The 18,008-nt window shown below is 45.7% G+C and overlaps 1 protein-coding gene across 9 annotated transcripts in view; it reads left to right on the forward strand.

Annotated features, from left to right (window-relative positions):
• Window positions 1-18,008, forward strand: part of LOC1281190 (uncharacterized protein CG43867) — a 178,842-nt gene that overhangs the window by 53,359 nt on the left and 107,475 nt on the right. For all 9 annotated transcript variants that reach the window (XM_061642015.1, XM_061642014.1, XM_061642018.1 and 6 more), the window contains 2 exons: window positions 308-1,251; window positions 1,387-1,479. In XM_061642015.1, the coding sequence (XP_061497999.1) occupies window positions 469-1,251; window positions 1,387-1,479 (876 nt within the window). In that variant the 5' untranslated portion in view covers window positions 308-468. The remainder of the gene's footprint in view (window positions 1-307; window positions 1,252-1,386; window positions 1,480-18,008) is intronic.

Consider the following 18,008-nt stretch of genomic DNA (forward strand, 5'->3'; position numbering starts at 1 on the left):
AATGAGGCTACACTGTGGTCAAATTCACAAAGGTTCAGCACCCGTTTCCCATGCTAGATCTATCCGCTCTAGGCAAGTTTTGCCCAAAACAGATGATACTGTTGTCCTACATGCGATTGTGCTCCATTCGATTTGGTCACAAAGTCATTGTGTGTGTGTTTTTAATGAAATAGTCTTCCTTTATGGTACTGAAAACAAATTTCGAATCCGATTGGGTTATAAATCTTTTATTGTCATTTTTTCAACTGAATTATGGCTGTAGTGCACGATTGCTTACATTTGTCTTTATATCACTTTTTTTTTACAGAAATCTGAATGTGTGTAATACGAAACAGTACACAATGCCCGTAAAAGACACACGCCGGTTTCGTCATCTTCGCCGACGGTGTTAACCCGACGTCCCGCGCAATCAACGGGCCGCTCAGTGCGTTCTGGTGCAACCGGCACGAGCCGCCAAACGCGTTCGCAATGGCCGGTGAAAGTCCACCGAGACGACTGTCACAAATATTCGACCCGCTCATGAGCCTTAGCGAGCTGCAGGCTCAGATACAGCAGCAGCAACACCAGCTAGCACACCTCAAGTACGCTGGCGGCGGCGGCGGAGGAGGCGGAAGTAGCAGCAGCGGCTGCCCAACCCCACCACTCGTAGCGCATCCGCAGTGCGCGATGGGGGCCATGCCACAGATGGCGTCCTCCTCCTCGGCGCAAACCTTTTCGTCTTCCTCTACGCTACAGCATCACCACCACGGTGGTGGGGTAGGTGGCGGCGGTGGTCATCCGAACGGTGGTGCCGCAGGGTACTACAACACTACAGCGTCCTCCTCCACGTCGCTATCGTCCGTATCGAACCAGAGCACGAAGCTTAGCTCGAGCAGCAGCACCGGAAGCTACATCGGTGGAACGCTCGGTTCCGGTGGTAGTGGAAGCGGTGGTGGAGGAGCAGGCGGCGGAGGGGGGCTTCCAGTACCTCCGCCGCACGTGCTGGGCAGGATAATGATGGGCTCCCGTTCGACACCGAACAGTCCACGGTTGATGAGCCGCCGGAATGGGAGCGGATCGAAGCCACCGCCCGTGCCACAGAAACCGACCGCAGCGTACATCGCCAACCCGTCGCTGGTTGCGCTCGACTGTGATGCACCGTGGCCACCGCTCGGCAACCTAGGGCCCGATCCACTGTCGATGGTCGACGGTCATCATCATCTCGGTGCGGGTGGAGGAGGTGGAGGAGGATATCTACACCATCAACCCGAGGTAAGTAGAGCTGCATTGCGCTTGCGCCCAAATGTATGCAATACGCTGATCAAAGCGTCTTTTGTATGACAGTGTGCTAGCATTTTTAGCTGGGCATTTCAGTTGTTGATTGTGATTTCCTTGTTCACTGCGCAGATCAATTGGCAGGAGCGATGTTTGGAGTTGCAGTTGGAGTTGCATCGCTCAAGGAACCAGGCCGGACGAGTACGGGACATGTTGCGGGAAAAGGTAAACCATCTTGTGTGAATGCACATATGACCTTCATTAGGCATTTATTTCTCGATACGTCTCATTGAGCTGTTAAAACATACATAATTGCAAAGCCGAACTTTTGCATACCTTCAGGCGTTTTGCAACATCCATGCGTGTACAGCTCGGCAATATTTCAATGCAAAAAAAAAGATTTTTCCTTCCCTGTCATAGTAGAGCGATGTTCCAGAATTAATAGCGTACAGTTTGTTGCAATCCACCTACCCACCCGAAAGGATTTTGATTAAATCCTGTCATGTCAACAATGATCATATCTTCACGGTTTTTTTTTTTAATTCCTCCACCCTACCCCATGTTTTGAGCCGTCTGTGCATGTTTTAGCGTTTCAACCGATGCGAAGCAAAACAAACACATAAACCCGGCCCCATTAATTTAAATCGTCCGTCATGTGCGGCCGCTCGTAAAACCGGCACCAAGGGACGTGAATATAATATGACACTACCCGCTTCATGGTGGTCACTCCTAATCGAATCGAATCATGAGCTTCCCCCCCCCCCCCCCACCGGTTCGAAATGAGCTGCCAAACGCGTGTGTGCTGCTGTGTGATCGAGGCGGAAGGAGGTGAAAAAATAATGACCCTCCCCGCTATCTTGATGATCCCTTTAAACAGCCCATTAAACTTATCTGTGCTTTGTGCATAAAAGCAAAGCTTTAGCATAGATTCGCCCCGCAACCCGAGTCCAGTATGTGTGTTCATGTTCCGCCTGGGGGAGGGCAAGTTTGCTCAAACTTACGCAAAAACTGTTTGCTCAGCAATGATTTGCTCTTGCCCCTCAGGTTTGCCCCTAAACCCCTTAGTGTTTCCATACCTCCACCCGCGGGCACTTTTGCCTCATGAACTGCAGGACATTATTACCACCTCGTAAAAATGATATCCTTCGTTCCGAATCTTTTCCGTGCCGGGGGCAAGGATTGCAGGGAGGGAAGAAAGAAAGTGGGAAGAAAACGAACGGAAAGCTTCAGTGGTGTCCTTCGGTGTCAGTCGGTTGCCCTGAGCATGCTAAGCGCTCTGTGGAAAGCCTCGTAATAATAGCATGTGTATGTGTGTGTGTGTGTGTGTGTAGATGTGCATGCGTCAGTGTATGTGTGGCTTCTCCTCCACCGGAAACCATCTCGTAAAGCTCATTATTTTATGATTATTCATTTAGCTCCGAAGCATCGTTGCCGCTGGCATCGCAGCTCTGATTCTACCTCCCTCCCAGCCACTACCCCCTTGCTGTCGCTGCCGTCGTACACGTCGTTATTTAAATCTCCATATGCTACGGACCATCGGACCGTTCGGCCCCGAGAACGAGAACACCCCAGAATGGCCAACGGGAGAACATTAGGACGACGTCCACCGAGCAGCGTAAAACGCATCACTTTCCCCCTTGCTCCGGGCAGGGTTTGGAGGTTGCCACACTGGGTTTGGATCGAGGTGAGGTGAGATGAACACCATCGACGATCATCACCTCCCAGCAGCGAAGGGAGGGAGCGAGCCTGTGGCATCGCCCGGCAAGGGATAACGGTTTTATGGCGCTAAAGCCGACCATTTTTCCTGGCCCTTAATTTCCGCTCATTTTGACAGCTGAAAAGGAGCAGCCGTTCGCATATTGTCATTTCCAACGTGACACATGGCACACGGTGACTCCACCCGGGGGACGGCGACGCCGGTCCACGGAGTGCGGCAAACCGTCTCGCCCCTCGCGTCCCCACCCCTCCCCCCTTTGCACGACGCGCCAGCTTTGGGCAAGATAAAGTATTTTAACACGAAATAAAACTTCTGTATGTGCTCTATCTCGTTGTTAGATTTAATTTACTGCACCATTTCTCGCCCGTCGCTTGGGGTGTGCTGGGTGCGTGGCCCCACGGGACAATGGTTGGCGTGTGTTTTTTGTGTGTGTTATGCTGTGGTGTAAGGAAGTACTTCCGATGGGGATTTTCCAATGGGACAGTGTATGTATGTGCGGTAGTGTGTGAGGAAACCATTGGCCACAGGAACGTATTAGACATTTGGCAGTATGTTTGTCCATTTTTTTTGCTTTTAATTGGACATTTGGCCTGTCGTCTTAGCCGACGATAACCCTCGAGTGCTCAACAGGTTTTGGGTACAAGGCGGTGAGCAAAAAGTGGGTTTTCCAAGTAGAATCCAATTAGTCATCTGTTTATTTACCTCCTTTTAGTTTTAGAAGTAATGTTGTTTTTATATAATGAGTATGAGTTGAAAAAATGTGAATGATTTTCCACGAAGGGTTACCCACTGTAGATGTTTGATTTGTTTCATCCAATATTGCTTGTCAGTGGCAGGTTTTAGTCCCAGCTTTTCAACTTGATTTGTTTAATAATCTCACTTTCATGTGATCCGAACCTATTAGTGGTGGCGATGGTGTCACTACGTTTTCTTTGCCACTTCGAGAAAATAGTTCCCTTTGCTTCCTCCGTCCGGCACGTGCTAAGAGTACAAAGTAACGGTTAAAACCGCAAACTGACGGTGAAAGTCGTGTCTGAAGTTCACGGTTGAAGGAAAATAAAATAGCAAAAAAAAAAAAACAGAAAGAACTGTCCCCTCGCGACGTGACAATGAACCTTGAAAGAAGCACAGTTCGCTTCCGAGACTCGAGGGCAAAGAACCTGATTTTAATATGTGCTCTAAAATTCTGCACACACTCACAATACAAAAAAAGAGCAGCGCAGTTGATGTGAAATTTGCCGCGAGATCGGCTCCATCCCTTCAACAGGCGGCCATTCTGGCCTTCGCTGTGTGAGCTGTTGGGAACCACCATTCCGTAATGATTTTCCCATTTTATGCAGGAACGTACCGGTTAAATCGGTAAAATTAATTCAGCGACACGAGCGACTGAAATGTTTGCTGCCTCCCCGCCCAAACGGTTTGACGACTGTGTTTGCGAAGGATCTGTTTGCAGGGGCGATGATGGACGATGGGGGGGGGGGGGGGGGGAGAGTCGGATGCTGTGGGTGGGGTGCAGAAATGGGGGACATATTTTATGCGTGAGTCAGCATAAGGTCTCGCTGCTAAATAAGCTGGAAATAGTTTAATGTTCGGTAGGTTTTCGGGTACGTTTTTAGATGAAAGAGAATGGCGTGACATCTCTGCTGCACATTTCTTGTTTTATTTAAATGAAACGCGTAATTCATTTCGTTAGCTGCTTGGGAGAGGAAGGTTCGGTTTGTAATAAATTGTAATGGATTTTTTATTGTTTTATTTATCATGGAGTGCGGAGAGTGCATTTGAATTATGAAGAGTATGTTAAGGGAATATCAAATTGGCACCAGAAATGTTTTTCAAATATTTAAATTGCCCTAAGCACAATGAAGTGAATTTAATTTTACATCGTGTTCAATTTTACTTCATCTAAAACAAGCTCTTCTTTTACCTTTTGCTAGCTGCAATGCCTTCGGTGGTGAAAAGTTCGCCTGAAAAGGTGCTTGTAAACGTAGGTTAAAACTTTTCCTATAAAACCGGTCCCGATTCTGGTAAAAATCACTTTTCCAAAACGGCATTGCTCATTTCAAGGCCACTCAAAATTGCCGTCTGGCTTTTTGGGGGCTCTCCCCAGCGCTCTCAGTATCCAGTGAAGCTAGCTCGATGGGTGGGATGCTACCAAAAATCAATATTTTCGTTTTAATTTGCAGCTCCTTTCTCCAGGCCGGCAGGAAGGTATATTTGCATCCCTTCCCGGAGAGGTTGGGATAAATTTCATTTCAAGATGCTGGAAAGCTAAGAATAGCGGTTAAGTGTTAGGGCCATTCGCGCATAATTGGCTGTCTGGTGATACTCACTACGCCAGACGACGACGGTGAAGCTTGTTGTTCTGTTTTCGGCCAGCACCAGACCGGTCTCTTGAAGTGGATTAGTAAGAAAGCATTCGTTGTACCGGCGAACGGCACAGTCCTGTATGGAAAGCGTATTTTTGTTTTTGTTCTTGTACGGCTGTGCTATTATCAGCAGCTGAGGCTTTGGCTAATGATCTGTAAGCAAACTGTGTACCAAGCACTTAGTGCTAACAGTGGCTTTGTTTTTTCGAGCGAACTCTCAATCAATCGTAGCTGTAAGCGAGTTACAGCAGCTTGCGCGAAGTGTGGTTTGGCTGCTTTTTTCTGTCTTAAAGAGGTAAATATTTGGAAAGGATGCTGTAATGTTCTGTGCTAAATGAAAAAGAAAGTTTTTATCGTCATACAATACTTATAGATGAAAAATATATTCAGTTATTGAAGGTTTATGTTACGATTTATGAAATTTAACGCATTGTAGCTCAGCAATAAAACATACATTGTTCATAAAAGCCACAAAGCAGAAACAGTTTCCTTTAAACAAACACTTCCCTGTTGTGCGATCGGTTCAAATTTGATCAATTATTCAAGTAATAGTGCATACTGTAAGGCTATTACGCTCGTTCACCAACTCCGCTATAGTTACTTACACACACTGTGTGCATTTAAATTGATTGGAAATGTGTTTGAACAATACATCAACGTTTCATCGTGTGCTGTGCCATACCATGGTGTACCTACCCCCTCGACCAGCGTGCTACACTAAACATATCAAACAAAAGCAAACACTACCGAATGGTCGGTCCACTCCAGCTCTCGAGCGTTGTGTGCTAGCGTTGCTCTGTGATCATCCAGTGCCCTGATGGGGGAGGGTAGAATATGCATTATGAAAGCGTATTTGTGATACGGTGGACCACCTTAGTAAGCGACCCATCCCGGTAGCACGAAGGGAGGAAACATGAATCGGCTATGGTGAGTGAGGTTAAGGTTAAAGGATAAACATGGGTGTGCCTGACTAGTGCAGTGAAAGCACTTTTGGTATCGCACTTTTCTGCTGGTTTTATCTCTCTCTCTCTCTCGTTTGTTCGCTCGTTTGCCCGGTTATCATAATTGTTTTACGGTGCGATGTAAGCATGGGACGTAAATCAGCTACTTCCTAATGGAGTGTACTTGGTCCTGTCAGAATCAATTCGGGAGGACTGTTTGAAAGGTTTATTCTTCGTCTCAGAAGATTCTATATAATGGTGAAAGGAGTTGTGCATGGAAGAGCACAAACTTAAATAACTTCAGCTAAATAAGCTTACGTATGCCATATTTTTCTATTGAATGTTTTTCAAATATGTGACCAGCAGGTGTAACAATATTGCATTCGCTTCAGTTACATAAACTGCTAAACAACTGCGGTTAGTTTTCAATTAAAGTTTTCTCAACAACCATTTCCGGGCATTCCGCGTAGCTCGGCTTGCCTGTCACACAAAGTAGCGAAGAGTGTGCAAACCCTCACTCTATCCTTTCAAAACAAGAGATGTGTTTACTGTAATTGAGCTTTTGTTGGTCAGCAGCGCATGGTCAATATTCCTCCCAAGCGGGAACAAACATCCGTATTCGTATGGCAAATTCTTCACCCACTATGTCCATCTACCTGTTCATCAAACATCCGACCTCCCTGAAAACCCTCCAGCTCAACGTAACCCGAACTCGCGTAAACAAATCCGATAAATGGTATTTACAGCAGCTCTTCGTCTCCACCTCTCCCATTTCTTCGTGGCCATCCCGTGAACCATCAGGTCTCGGTAATCGGTAGCGCAGCTCGCTGATAGATCCTTTCGAGCACCAAAAGTCCCCAATGTTCCGCGCGTTCGAATCGATTCAAATCGTGTGTAGTCATCGCGGTGGTCGTTTGTTTCCGCATGTTTACAGCAAACATGGCATACACACACACACACACCGGCATACGTGACATCGCAGCCATTCCCATGGGAGCAGGCGAGTGAGAAGGAGCGAGGACAAGCACTGCTCCCCATGTGGTGCATGTCGGTCAGCAGTTTCTACTTTCCCCGTACCATTCGTTTCCGGCTGTTCCCTGACGTTTAGTAACATTGATGTGTTTAAACCACCGAAGCAAAAGCAGTGGCGGTTGAATCGTTGGATATTGAGTTACGGGGTGTGGTTTTAGCTCTGTAGCTTCATTGTTGGCTGAAGCTGGCGGGGACTGATAGTTGTGAGCCGGTTCCGAACGAAATAATTGTAACATTTTCAATTAAAAATTTTGTGTTTCAACATGTTTTTGTGGTTTTTCCATCGCTGAAAGCGTGTTCGACAGCGAGCAATATCAATTTAGATTAAAGGATCGGTGTGGTTGAGGCCATCCGATCGAGTAATACCATAATTACCATTTGTCAATAGCTATGGTACATATATAAACGGGCAGGAGGTTAAAACGTGATGTTATCGTAGCATTTCCATTTTGTATAATTGTTTTGGATGTTGATAGGCTTTGCTATTATATGTAAAATATGATTTACTAGAGTTTTGCCACACGAAGGAACACATAAACACGTTTAAATGCTTTAATTAAGCATCTCATTTCCATAATAATGAGCAATAAGCACTGTTACTTTATGGTTATTAAGTTGAAGCTTAAATGTAAAATGTGCGTCGTGTAAATTTGCATAAATAGTACCAAATTTTTCCCACTTTCTGAAATATTTCTCTCAGTTTTTTTGTTAATTCTCAAGCCTTATTTAAACTTTTAACTTAACAATCATCACAATTAAGCAATAATCGAACGTCCAATTACAACATTTCTTCTGCCCCGGTTGGCCACTGGGTTTGTTACTCGAGGCCCTGGTTCTCACTACCTTTTGTTGTTTTGTCGAGTATCACAATAGCGTCGCTAATTGCTGCACCGAATGGCCTTGATCGATGAATCGATAAATCTCCCTCCGGGCGGATAAATCTTCCGCCGTGGAACTGCGCCGGCATGCTTCGAAAGTGAAACTGTCCCAGCAAAGCAAACGGTGCAACCCGGAACGATGCTACCATATCGAGGGTTTGGTGTGTGTTTGTGTGGACTGCAGCCTCAGCTGCACGGCTGCCTGAACTGAGACGACCGAACGCCCAGACAGCAAATTAATAGGAAAGTCAATGTAATCCTACACCAATGCTGATTAGAGGCCTGGAAACAAAACACCATTCGACGGTGCTGCCGGCAGCGTTTAAAACTCATGTGCATGTTGTGTTTGGCCCTGTCGTTCGGGTTGATGGACGAGTCGTGCGATGATGGCCGCCGGCGGGTTGTCACAAGGCAGCAGCACAGAATCCCCACAGCATGCCGGGTAAACATATGCGCCGTCATGGATGGGATGCGATTTATCTGTATCTCCCCTCTGCTCCGAGCCCTGTGTGTGTGTGTTGGGTTCCTATCCCCTTACGGCAGATGGGCGGATGCCATAGTGCTACAGTGCCGGGCAATGGAAACTGCATCCACTGCAGGAATGGGTTGGTCGTCCTGCAGGAATGAGTTGTAATCAATCACGCGGATGATTCGTCACCCGTTTCAGGATGCTCATTGGTTAGAGGGAGTGCGTTTTATTTTCATTGTGTCAAAACTCCAGGAATTTCGTCCGTATTATGCATGCAAATGATATGACCGTAAAATCTTTCCTCGCAAAAAAGGTTGGAGAAGACAGAGAAAGGAAACAAACCTGCAAAAAAGGTAGTCAGTAGGGATTATTCCGCAATGCAAAGAATCCCAAACAGTGTTTGATTGAATTGATGGATTAAACATTCATTAAAAAGATGTGTCATCAAACGAAGAGAGAGAGAGAGAGAATGTGGAATGGGTTAATGGGTCCCTTTTTGTTACTACTCTTTAGCTGATTCCCTGATACCTGTAGCATCCTGATAACTTGGACCATAAGTTCATTAAGGAGAATTTTATGCATGTTCACGTTTCGGCGTTGCTTATCTGTCACTGCACAGGGACGCTAGCAGCACCGAATTCAGCAAACCTCTAAATAGAATTCTCAACGTAAAATAGGCATGTAGAACAGCTCCTTTACTCAATTTCAGTTTTAGTGGTAATAATAGCTGTTGATGCTGAGTTTCTTGTGTTGCATCAAGGATTTTTGATACTTACAGCTATTGCTCGTTGGAGCACGTTGGAACTATTGTAATGCACTCTTACTTTAAAAATGGATCTTAAACGTTCACAGCGATAGTACACGAACACTTAAAGCATCACCACTAACAGGGTTTTCTTATCGTGTAGTAATCTACTTTTAACGATAACTTAACTGCAATTCCATTCGCTTCGTCGTAAAGTGTCGCTTGGCTTGGTCAAACCGCGGCAAAATTTAATTAAAATATCAATTACAAGTTGGTCGTCCTTTGGTTCGGTGCTTTCCCCCTGCTCCCCGCACTTCTCACTGCACTTTGTAATGTGATGATGGCAAAGAAGTTGGTTGTAAAAGAGTGTCCTTTAGCCTTCTTCTATCTCCCACTTCCACTCACTGCAGCAGCAGCAGCAGCAGCAGCAGCAGTGAGCACAGCGAGAAGCATTTTCTGGTGCAAGATTCAATGCTATCCGATTGCTTCATGGGATAGATTTTAATGAGAATTTTGTCCTACAACCACCGCTACCATCATCAACCCACCGAGAGCACGCCTGTACTTTGGGCTTGGTGGATAGATTTACATGGATCCTGTGAGCTGTGTTTGCCCTGGCAGTAAAGACAAGCGGGCGAGTGAAATGAATTTCTCGCAGCTTTGAAGTACACTCTGCACACGCATTGTGCGCTTTTATGTCGGTTTTGATTGCCAACGAATGACAAATCTGGCTCCCTGCTCGATTGATGTTTATCGCCGGCATTTGTTCTATTCAAATATCAAAACCCGTAAATAACGGGCAAAATTAGTGTTGATTTTGCAGGCGCGCTCGTATTTGCTCGCTGAGATGTCTCATAATATTGTGCACTGACTATTCGCGCCTACATTTGTTCTTTGTAACACAACCCAACTCAAATTGTTTTCCAACATGGCAAACAAATTACGTAGCACCGAGAGACAGAGAGGAAACGGTGCCTACAAAACAATGTTTTGGAGTGTTGAGATCTACACACGAAGACACTAGAGCTTTGCTGTATCGATACACTATCGGCAAGCTTTCATCGCCGTGTCCTATGAACGTCTGAGTGATGGGTTTCTTCGTCCTGCCGCCAGACCTTTGATCCCGTCAGCCGGGTGCAAATAAAAGTCAATCGATTTTTAAACGAAACAGTCACATTCAATCAAAAAACGGGAACGTGTAACGCACGCACACTTGTCGCCGGGACATTTCGAATAATGAAGGACCGCGGCAACACATGTGTGTGTGTGTGAGCGTGTCGCGTTGAAAGGATCGTCTGGCATTTGGTGTCAGTGTGTGTGTATGTGTGTGTGCGCACAAGTTTCAAACACATTCCGACACGTTCAGCAACATCCGTCGGTGACGGATATCGTATCGATGGAGACGCTTGGCCGCTTTCATCCGGCTCTCTGTTGTACGTGAACACCCGACACCCGTCGTTCGCGGCGCGCTTTGATGCTTGGCAATGGCTGTAAGTTTCTTGCCCGTCCGCAGATGATCGGTGAAGTCACAAAGCGAGGCTTGATTGTCTCTGCGACTGGAAACGGTTGGAATGTGTACATCGTGTGTTGTGCGAATGTGTGTGTGTGTGTGAGTGTGTTTGATGAATGCTCGTTTTGTCCTTTCATCGACGACAGCACGATTGGCATTGTTGGATGTTGACCCTTTGCTGGGAAGGAAGGGCAAACAGCAACAGAAAAAAGCGTAGGGAAACGTATCACACGTGAGAACAAAACCAAAAAAAAAAAACGAGATCCCAAACAAACCAGTTCGTGTGCATGCAGCTTCACCGATCGTATTGGTTTCCAAGCGGAATCGAATGTGTAAAGGTTTTGCGGTACGATCTGTTTCAACGCGCCCGGCAAACCCGCAGGACATGTTGACACTGGTGTGACAGTCAATAATGGTGCCAATAGAGTGTGGGTTCGCTGGTTTTGCGAAGGGCAAAGGACAATGTGTGGATGTGTGTGTTCGCTACCGATTTTTGGCTAGAGTGCATAAAAAACGGTTTGTTTGACTGTGGCTGTGTGTTTTGAGTGGAGGTAGATATGGGAGCACAAGAGCTTGTGTGTCGTTATGTACGTTGATTAAATACCAAACCTGAACGATAGATAAAGAAAAGTTATTGATTGAAGAGCATGATTTGATGACTCGTCCTGTTGAATGTTTTACCATTTATAACAGTTCCACGAAAATGAGAGTGACTGTAGTTAAATTGCTTATATTTTCCCTTGAAACAACAGGTAAAATTAATATTTCATTTAGTGTTGTTTTAAACACACACACATCCCTGCAACGTTGACGTCATATGGAAATTTAATCATCGGTGTGCGTACGTTTCGTCTGTTTATTTTAATTTGGCGATGCCGACAAAGTTTTCACTCTGCGTTGTGAAATTCTGCATCCATTTCATTCATTCACCTTTTGCTTCGAGGGGGGTTTGGCTACACTGCTTATGACAGAGTGAGTTTTTTGTGACGGTTGAACCGAAAGGTATCGTGGGGTACCCCTTTTACACTGAAAACTCCGGTCCATTACTGCCACATTCGCTCCTGCCTGTGCCCACAAGAACCCTATTTGCGTACCTGATTCCCGGCCCCACGGAACAAACGCACTTTTCTGCAGCAGCAGCAGCAGCAGCAGCGCCGTGCGTTGTAAAGGAAAACAGGTTTTCCTACGGCAAGCGACGAACGGTTCACGAATGGTTTTCAACAACGTGCGCGTGTTACACCAACGGCAACATTTGGATATTACTGTTCGGCTGTTTGCGGCCCAATGAACGGATGGTACTCCAGAGAGTACTGCTACGATGGGTGAAGGGCAGACGAGCCACGGGGAAGGGGAGGGTTTCGGGTCGAGCCAACTAATGTGGAACATGTTTTTGATGTTTCGGAAGCACTCCCGGTGCCCGGTGGCTTTTCATTTTTCACCAAAAACCATTTAATTACGCTCCCTTGCATCCTCAAACCTCGGCTCCAGCTTGTGGAGCTGGAAACCTTTGTGCCGGGTTGTGGGGTGGCCTCAAATAATTATAAGACTTCAAACCAGTACGTGTTTAAATTTCTGCTACTCTTTTTGTCCGGTCCACGGTTTGGGGATGTGTTCTGTTTAGAACTTTTTTTTTTTTTGAAGCCAACGTGTGTAATTATCAGCCCCACAGAGCAAGAGAAACTCGTCCACAGGGCGAAACGTTTTGTGGTTCGAATTTTCCATTTACGCATGAGTTTTCTATAACTTTTATTTGCATGGGACATGGGAGGCTGCTTTTACGGGGCCAGTGAAATGGGACAGTACGTTTCGGTGCGGAGGTTTTGTTTTCAATGGCCGTCCGTCGTCCATTACTGTGCAGCATTTAGTTTTGGTATAATTTACTTGTCCCTTCGTGCACATTCGATGTGGTTTAAATGAGAGAAAGACTACGCTCTACAGGCAACTCACACTAACTGATTCTATTAATGGAGTGGACGTGTGAATGTGTTTTGTCTTTTATTATAGAACAGAGCGCGTAATATGTTGAATCGTTCCATTGTTCATTTGTTTATGCGTACAAACAAACAGGGGTCTGTGGTGTTTATTCGCCCGCCTTAAGGGCGGAACACCAAACCGCATCCTAGTTCGATACAAATTGACTGCGGCTGCCAATTTACTAGCCCGTAAATTGTATGCTAAATAATTCTTAACTTGCTCCATGTTTCGCCATGTGAAATGCTGAGAAGTGTCCCGTATACACGCAACGACCCTGCAAAGGTAAACCAGCGGAGAGCGGTGTATGCTTTGTTTATGTTGGTAAGTTTATGTAGCTGCCTTTGCTCCCTCAATGCCACGTTCACCTTTCCCCGCACCCGGCTTGATGTAGAATCTTAATTATCAATTTTGTGCTGCGGCGGTGTACGGCGCTTCGGTGTGATTGGCACGTGTACCCTCCACGCTCTCTGCTACTGAGCTTAGTGGAGCGCTGGAGCTTCGATTCTGTGCTCGGTTAATGGTAAGAGGATGGTAGGGCTGCTCTATTTACCCTCCCTGTGCGGAACACGAACGCTTCCGAAGGTGATCGTATTTCATCGCCATCATCATCTTCTGCTGCAGGTTGTGTGTGGTTTACGTTTCCTTCGGGCGAAGTGCACGGGTTATTAACATATGATCCTAACCGCAAATGTGGCGTAACCATGGTTGCGCGCGCGCGTGAGGTAATCAGGTTGTAGTTAATTTGCCGTAAATGCAAATCAAGTCATTACAGTCGAGTGGCGGGGGTTGTACCACAGCCTGTTGGAAATTTCTTTGTGGAAATAACAAGTTTAAATTCTTCGAATTGTTTGTTCAGACTTCAATGTATTAGATACTTCTATTTTATGTAGCTATCATTTGAATGAGATTGATTAACCTTACTGTACCTACTGTTGTACCAGTCAATTTTAATGAAAACCAAATCGTATTATGTAAATCAGTTATATGATTCTTCATACAAATCATACCTTTCAGGGCCATATTGCCCCCTGGTTTAAGCTCACTCAACCCATCCAATGTCCCAGTTTTGTGATCCAGGTCCCACTACAAGTCACTTCAAGAGCCACTTCAACCAATGCGCTTGGCTTTCCGAAAACCCATCAATATTTCCCGGTCAATGCCTTCTGGCTTGCGAAGAGGTGGGGAAAAGCAGCACCAACATGGCAGATAAATTGGTTGCATGCAAAAAAGTGGGATCCAATTTACCAGGCACGATGTTGACCGGATATTGCCTGTTTCGTCCCATTCGTGGCTCCTCCTGCATGTTGGTCTGGTAGCGTGTGTGGATTTCTTCCTCCTATCCCATGCAAACACTCTTACCGAAGTACCCAACCACTAAATCGTCAATCATTCGCAGACTAACGAAACCGCCAGCTTGACGGAGCTATTATCGTTTCGTATCATCGGTGGCTTTCGCCTCACCCGTTCATCGATTGACCAATCGTCGATTATCCCTCGTTTTTTTTCTTCTGGTTGTGGTGTTTGCAGGTGGGGGTTTGGCTTCTGGAATGGTCCTTTCTTTGCTGCCTGCTCCGATATCTGCGTGGTCGAGTGGACACTTGAGCGGAGGACGGTTCTAAAACACATCCAGAAATAATGGAGCGCGTCATCGAGAGGACACCCGCCCTGGGCAACCAACCAACCCGCTTAACGACAATCTTGCCATTTTTCGTGCTTTCTTGGGGAGGTTGATGGGTATAGAATGGGTTTCAATGGTTTACCCCTTTTTTTTGGGGAACTGCTCATCCCCAATTTCCATGCTCATTCACATATTCAATCGCTGCTCTTGAGGCAGCCGTTTCGGTGGCTGTAGCCGTTTTGGCGTAGCACGAATAAATTCAACCTATTTTTGCACTCCAGGTCCTGGCCATAATGGAAACCAATCGGGGTTGTTTTTTACGACCGGCCACTATCGATACAAATCATGTTGAAAAGATGTGCAAACGGGTGCGAACTACTGTTACTGCAATATGGAAATTATTGTAGTGTAGTGAACGGAATGTAAGGAATTGTAGTTGAAAAGGTACACCAAAGTATTGTAATAACTTAAACGTTTGTGCAATTTTCTGTACATAACAAAATCTTCACTGATGCGTTATGCTTATCATTGTCAAATTCCTGATTTTATCGGTTCTATCGCACTCTCCTTAACGCAAACAACCACTCCATAATCCCCTTTTTTCTTGCACATTCGTTCTTGCTCTTCTAGCCGAATGGATTCGCTTTTTGAAAGACGAAAAAGAAACTCTTTTCCCCGCACCGTGACTGATGTAGGCTGCGGCTTAGCGAACGGGGAATGACCGACTGGCGCAAAATAAATAAACTCGACCAAAATATGATCCCTGCAGTTTGGAACCAGGCCGCCGCCACCGTTTCGTCCTGTTGTCGGTCCATATTGTATGGTTTGAGAAATTGCCAACCAGAGCGGTTGTTTTCGGGGTTTGCTTCCGGTTTTACTGACAAATGGATGCAGAGGGGAAAACGGGGAAAAAAGGAACAAAAGGACGAGTAAGGTTGCAGTGTCAGCACCACCCATCAGAACCGTCATTACCGTCTTCATTCACCCTGCCTGTTGGAAGGGTTGGTTTGTGGTGGTGAGTCCGTTTAACCGTACCGGAAGGTTAGTTCATTCCTCGGCTTAGAATCCTTTTGCATCGTTGTTGACCGCTGGAGCGCGATACGGGCAGTAAGGATTGAAGCAAATTCGAGATGCCTTATCGTTGATGTGAATTTCTCCTTTTCTCCTCCAGTCCCTTTCCGTGGCGAAGAATTTGATATGTTGTGATAATTTCGTCGTATTTCATGTGCAAAGCACCGGCTTGTGAGCTGGTAACGTTTCTCTTTGTTTTGGAGTCTTCGTAAGACAACTTTTGACCAATTCAGGTTATTTTTTGTGTCGTAGGGATGTTTCATTGTATACCTTTGCTACGTGGGATGAAACATATATTCCAAAAAGGTTGAGAGCACAAAAGAGAGAAAAAAGGGTTTACTATTAGATTCTACCTAATGACTGTATAAGCAGATAATCTTACCGGAATGAAGAATAAAAGGCCGGAAAGTGATTGTAGTTTGATCGTACCTCTTCAGTGGACGTTTCCGGAGCCATTTTCCGGGGCTAGTACCACAACACAGGTACAAGAGACAGCTTTAGTGAGCACAAAACCCACCTTTGTTTTGCATTCCTGGATGTGGTTTTTAATGTCAAATTGAATTTCATATGAATTTCTAGATAATGTTAAAATTGCACGTATTTTGCATTATAGTTTGGTAATTTAAGCAAATTTCAAAGAGCAGAATGAAGTACAATTCTAAGTCAAAATAGTAATAAAAAACATTGCTAGTACTTTGCAAAACATTGCGAAATTGCATTCGAATAAATTCCCATAACAAACAAATTGCCGCCCCGAAAGCTCATCTACTACAATCGTCCATCCATCAATCCGTCAATCGTGCACCGTTCGCACACCGAGTGTGTAAATTGGTTCGTAAATTGAACCCCATCCACCCGGGCACGAAGGGGAGGGGTGAGTGTGCCTGCCTGCTTGCTTCCAGCTAAACAGGATTGATTAATTACGAGTTAGTTTGTGTGTTTAGCTTTGTTCCGCACGCTTAGCTCGCGTTTAAAATGGCAGCAAACGGAACGCCACACAGGTAGAGTGTCGGGCCGGCTGGCAGTCAGGGTTGCGCTGTAGAAATTGCAAATCGACTTCTGGCCCTTCGAGCCAAATGGACAGCTATCAATTAGTGGACGAAATTGGACTCGCAGCATAATTACAAGCTTTTCCTGTGGGCGTTCCACCCCCACAACACCGGCCGGCCCGGAAAGGATTGTTGCTGTTGTAACACGAGTGAATTACAGGACACGAGCAGTTGACAGTGTGGCGTTGTTCCGCCATGTCCGTGCGAAGGGGGTTTTCGCGCTATGTCGATATTTTGACTTGATGGCGATTGGAATTTGTGCGCGCCTTATTTACCCCGGGTGTAGAATTTACTGCGTAATTAACGTAAGGTTGGTGCTTCGTCGTGCGGGTTTAAATTGAGTACAGGGTTGAACGGCGCGGTTCGTTAGTTTTACGCCAGTGCTCAATCAAAGGTGGTGAGGTCGTCCGACAGGTATGACAGGAAGGATTGCCGTCGCAATCCGAAATAAGATCAACGATCGATCGCTTCGGCCGAGCCTTGGAATGTTTAATTAAGTGCAAATGGTCGTAGTGTGATGTTTTGGGGACAGAATGTGCCAATCAGTTAATTAATGTTAATGATAATTAGTTGTTTAATGGTACTGGGGAAGATCATTTTGCATTGATGTTGATAATGTTGTGAGTCAACATACAAGCTTTTTGGCGCTTAAATTATGTACCTATAAGGCTGCAATGTTAATTCAATTTTAATTTCATTACAGCATTAAAGTAATGTTACTGTTTCGTCCACATTTCAAATCTATTTCAGCTGATATGCACTTTAAGAACGAGGATATTTAACTAATCCATACGTTTGATCTGTATAATCGATGCTATTTGCCAATGTTGTAAATGTTGAACATAACATGCAGCAACACGCTACAAGCATTATGTCCCCGGTAAGTCCAAGGGAAAGAGTCCAACATACAACATGCATTAAACTCCTCCAAAAGTACCCATTTAGTTCGCCACTTAATGATTTCATGTATGTTTGTCGGACCGAACCGAAAGCGGCTACATGACCACGATAAGGACGCTAGGACACACACACCCGGTTCGAATGTGATTCCAATCGTGTGCAGGAAATGGAGCATAACTACCGAAAAGAAGCGCAAACAAAACGTATCCCGCCCGCCCCACAAACCGAACGCAGTGTCAGAAACCGAAACCGTTTCGACGCAATAATTGCCACATTTATTGCCCGGGAAACAAGCCCGCTCGACACCGGGGGAGGTAGAGAATAAAAACACAACCGTCTCGCTAGCCCAGCCCCCTTGGGGCAGCGCAAACCAGATATGCGCTTTTTGGTGTGGTTTGAGTGTTTTTTTTTGCTTCTTTCGCCTGCTGCACCGCGGGAGCCAAATGTAGCGAGTTGGATGGCATGTAACATACCGCACCTAGCC

Source organism: Anopheles gambiae, chromosome 2, assembly GCF_943734735.2.
Source record: "Anopheles gambiae chromosome 2, idAnoGambNW_F1_1, whole genome shotgun sequence".
NCBI classification, from domain to species: domain Eukaryota; kingdom Metazoa; phylum Arthropoda; class Insecta; order Diptera; family Culicidae; genus Anopheles; species Anopheles gambiae.